Consider the following 3214-nt stretch of genomic DNA (forward strand, 5'->3'; position numbering starts at 1 on the left):
TTTCCTTTAACGAGAAACATTAGACGCTATCTTGGTTTACTTTTTTAACGCGTTAAGTTTATCTCCGTAAAGAAGTGACATTTAAATTCTGTGAAGTTCATTTAAAAGATTCTATTACCTTGGAAAATATCACATCCTTTTCAGTAATTTATTTTGGTGGATTATAAAATTTATAAGACAGATTTTATTAGTATATTTAAATACATAAAAAATTATATTTTTTTAAACATATTATTTTTTAAACACATTTGTTATTTAAGTAAAATTTAATTTATTTTAAAATAATTTTGTGCGATAATACAGGATATCCCGTAATTTATCCAACAAACACTCGTGGATTAAACTGAGTCGAAAAGTCTACTACCATTTTGTAATTTTCGAAAGAGTTAACAAGATATTATTTATTAAAAATTTGAATATCTTCAATAATTTTTTACTCAACTTTACAGAAAAATAGCAAGAGACAAAAATTGTTTATTTTCTTCTCATAAAGATTCTAAGAATTTTTTCAGAATTTTTTTAGAATTTTTTAATTTTTAATCGTATTTTTTCATGTTGATAGAAATAAAAAAATTGCAATACTAAAAAGTTGATAAAAAATTCTGAAAAAGGTCTTTTCGATTCAGTTTAGTCCGCTCTACCTGTCTACTACGTTGCCGGATGAATTACATAACATCCTGTATAGTTCTTATAATTTATTCTTTATTTATATATTAACATAGCCGATTAAAATATTTTCGACTTTTTAAAAAGATCTATTAATTTTCTTTAAAATTTCCTAATTTTTTTTTAGACAGAATGTATAAAGACGTTTATAATGAATATTTGCGTTTTTCATACAAATTAATTGGACGAATATTTGTATATATTGTGTACATATTTATATGTATATATATTTGTATATATTATTCTTGAGTTTATATTTTAAAACAAAAAGATTTTAATTTTTTTATGTCAGAGTGATTTAATTCATTTAAATAATGATCTGCTGTTTATAAAATGGATACATAAAATATAATAAGTTTATTAAAGTTACAAAACAATTTCAAGGCACATGTTACTCGCTATTATTTAAAATAATATGCATTATTCTAATTACAGATGTGCGATTGGAATGGCAGAAAAGTTGCGCGAGGCAGCTGCTCATGGTGATGTTGATCGAGTTGCATGCTTGCTCAACGAAAATGTTAAACCGTTGCCTGACGAAGTATGACTTTTTACTTCTCAAATTTTTCAAGTTTTTTCACAATACACACATGAACAGAATTTATTTAATATAAAAAATTCTTTTATGTTACTTTAATTTTTAGAAACATAATTCTTTTGATATCTTTTTATGAATACTTTCGAAAAACAAATCATAAATTTTCAGAATTTAGATTAACAAATAGTTTCTCTGTTAAAAAGTAAAAAAATATATCATTTTACTGCTCAAATAGCAAGTTGATGTTATTTATTGTTATTTCGGCATTAAAATGATATCTTTAATTTATCGACATTTTAACATCAAAATGTCGATAAATAATGTTATCTAGATTTTATTATGATTATATTCATGTTTTAAAGATCTTGTAGAAATGAAATTAAAAAACGATTCTCTATAAATAAATTAATATTATTAAGAAAAAGTTTAAAATTATTACAAGGCGTTAAATTGAGTTCCGCTTATAATTACTTATGACACTGTCTGGAATACTTTATTAACGGCCTCGAGGGCGGCTGGCAGAAATATATTAATTTCAGCTATTAATTTACTTCGTTCTTGTATGCGGCATAATTTCTTATGTAATGTATGTAACTGCATCAGTTAGATTAGATTTAGAATGCAAATAGGTGCGATACACATTTATCTTTTGCACTGCTGAAATATAAAAGAATAGAAATAGATCATCAGATTGATATGTGCTTATTAACATAAGATTGCTTGTACTTTAATTAATTGATAACTTGTAATTCTATATGATTAAAATTATCAATTATTTGTTATTAAATTATTTGCCACCACACTTTCCATTGGATGAGATTTAATTTATTAATTTTCCTAGACAATATATAACTGCAATTTTACAAAAAGTTACATTAAATCTATTTAAAATAGGAAAAAATCTTGTTTTTGCACTAATACATTTCACAGTTGCTAATAAATAGTAAATCTTTATTTTTTTTTTTGAAATTTGTGTATACATAACGCATTCATTTATATGCGATGTACTTTTACTAAATAATAATTACTTTACTAAATAAATAATTCATTTATATGTATGTATGTACATATGAATTTTTGAGATTACTTTAAAATAATAAACAGAACTTTTTAATTTAACTTTTGAGTAATGAGAGTTTGAATTAATATTGCGAGATAATAAATTGAAAAAGATAGTATTCCGTGAATTTTTGATAGGAAAGTATTGATAGGAAAGTATGAACTGATAGGAAAAAATTAATACAAAATACAACTTTGTTGCGTACATAAAATATAAAATTGAAGGAGTTAGTTTATAAATTTATATGAATTGCAAATGTGCATTATAAGATATATTGACTGAGAAAAAGAGATTTTTATGTAACATTAATTTATGTTAAAGAAATTAAATCTAGCTGATTAAGAAATTTTATTCGGCGTTCCTAAAAGGAATTCATTTTTTAATATTTTCAGCGCATGACTCTTAATTAATAAGTTTATCGAGCATGCACAGTTGCATGAAGATATTCAAGATTCCTGACGTGTTTCAGAATGGCCGGGGGCCTCTATTGCTGGCCGCGGCAGGTGGTCACGTGGAAGTGTGCGAGATCCTGTTGCTGCAAGGCGTCGACGTTAGCGCCACTGACGAGGTGAGTAGTGCAGCGTAAATTTCATTTTAAATATTTTAGCTATTGTATAAAATATAGAAATTGTTTTCATTTGTCTTCAACAAAGACAATAAATAATTATTGAATTCTGGCGATATAATAAATATTATTATTAGTAAGTATTAGAATACAAGAGGAAAATAACGAATAACTGAATATTTCTAAGCATTCCCTGATGAAAATTTTTCTTATAATTTTTATACAAATTGGAACATTTTTCAGAAATACTCAGAAATATTTGGAAAGTTTACATATTCTCTTATTTTGTTAGAATTTTTCATATTTAAATTTTGAAATATTTTAAGATTTTTCATCCCATAATTTAAAAAAAATATTTTTTAATTTTTTAGATTTTATAACATTT

The 3214-nt window shown here is 24.4% G+C and overlaps 1 protein-coding gene across 2 annotated transcripts in view; it reads left to right on the forward strand.

The window, feature by feature from the left end:
* LOC108684098 (ankyrin repeat domain-containing protein 6) overlaps window positions 1-3214 on the forward strand; it is a 24401-nt gene that overhangs the window by 8236 nt on the left and 12951 nt on the right. For both annotated transcript variants that reach the window (XM_018188191.1, XM_018188199.1), the window contains exons 2-3: window positions 1102-1207; window positions 2734-2832. In XM_018188191.1, the coding sequence (XP_018043680.1) occupies window positions 1115-1207; window positions 2734-2832 (192 nt within the window). In that variant the 5' untranslated portion in view covers window positions 1102-1114. The remainder of the gene's footprint in view (window positions 1-1101; window positions 1208-2733; window positions 2833-3214) is intronic.

This window comes from Atta colombica, unplaced genomic scaffold (assembly GCF_001594045.1).
Source record: "Atta colombica isolate Treedump-2 unplaced genomic scaffold, Acol1.0 scaffold10, whole genome shotgun sequence".
Lineage (NCBI taxonomy): Eukaryota > Metazoa > Arthropoda > Insecta > Hymenoptera > Formicidae > Atta > Atta colombica.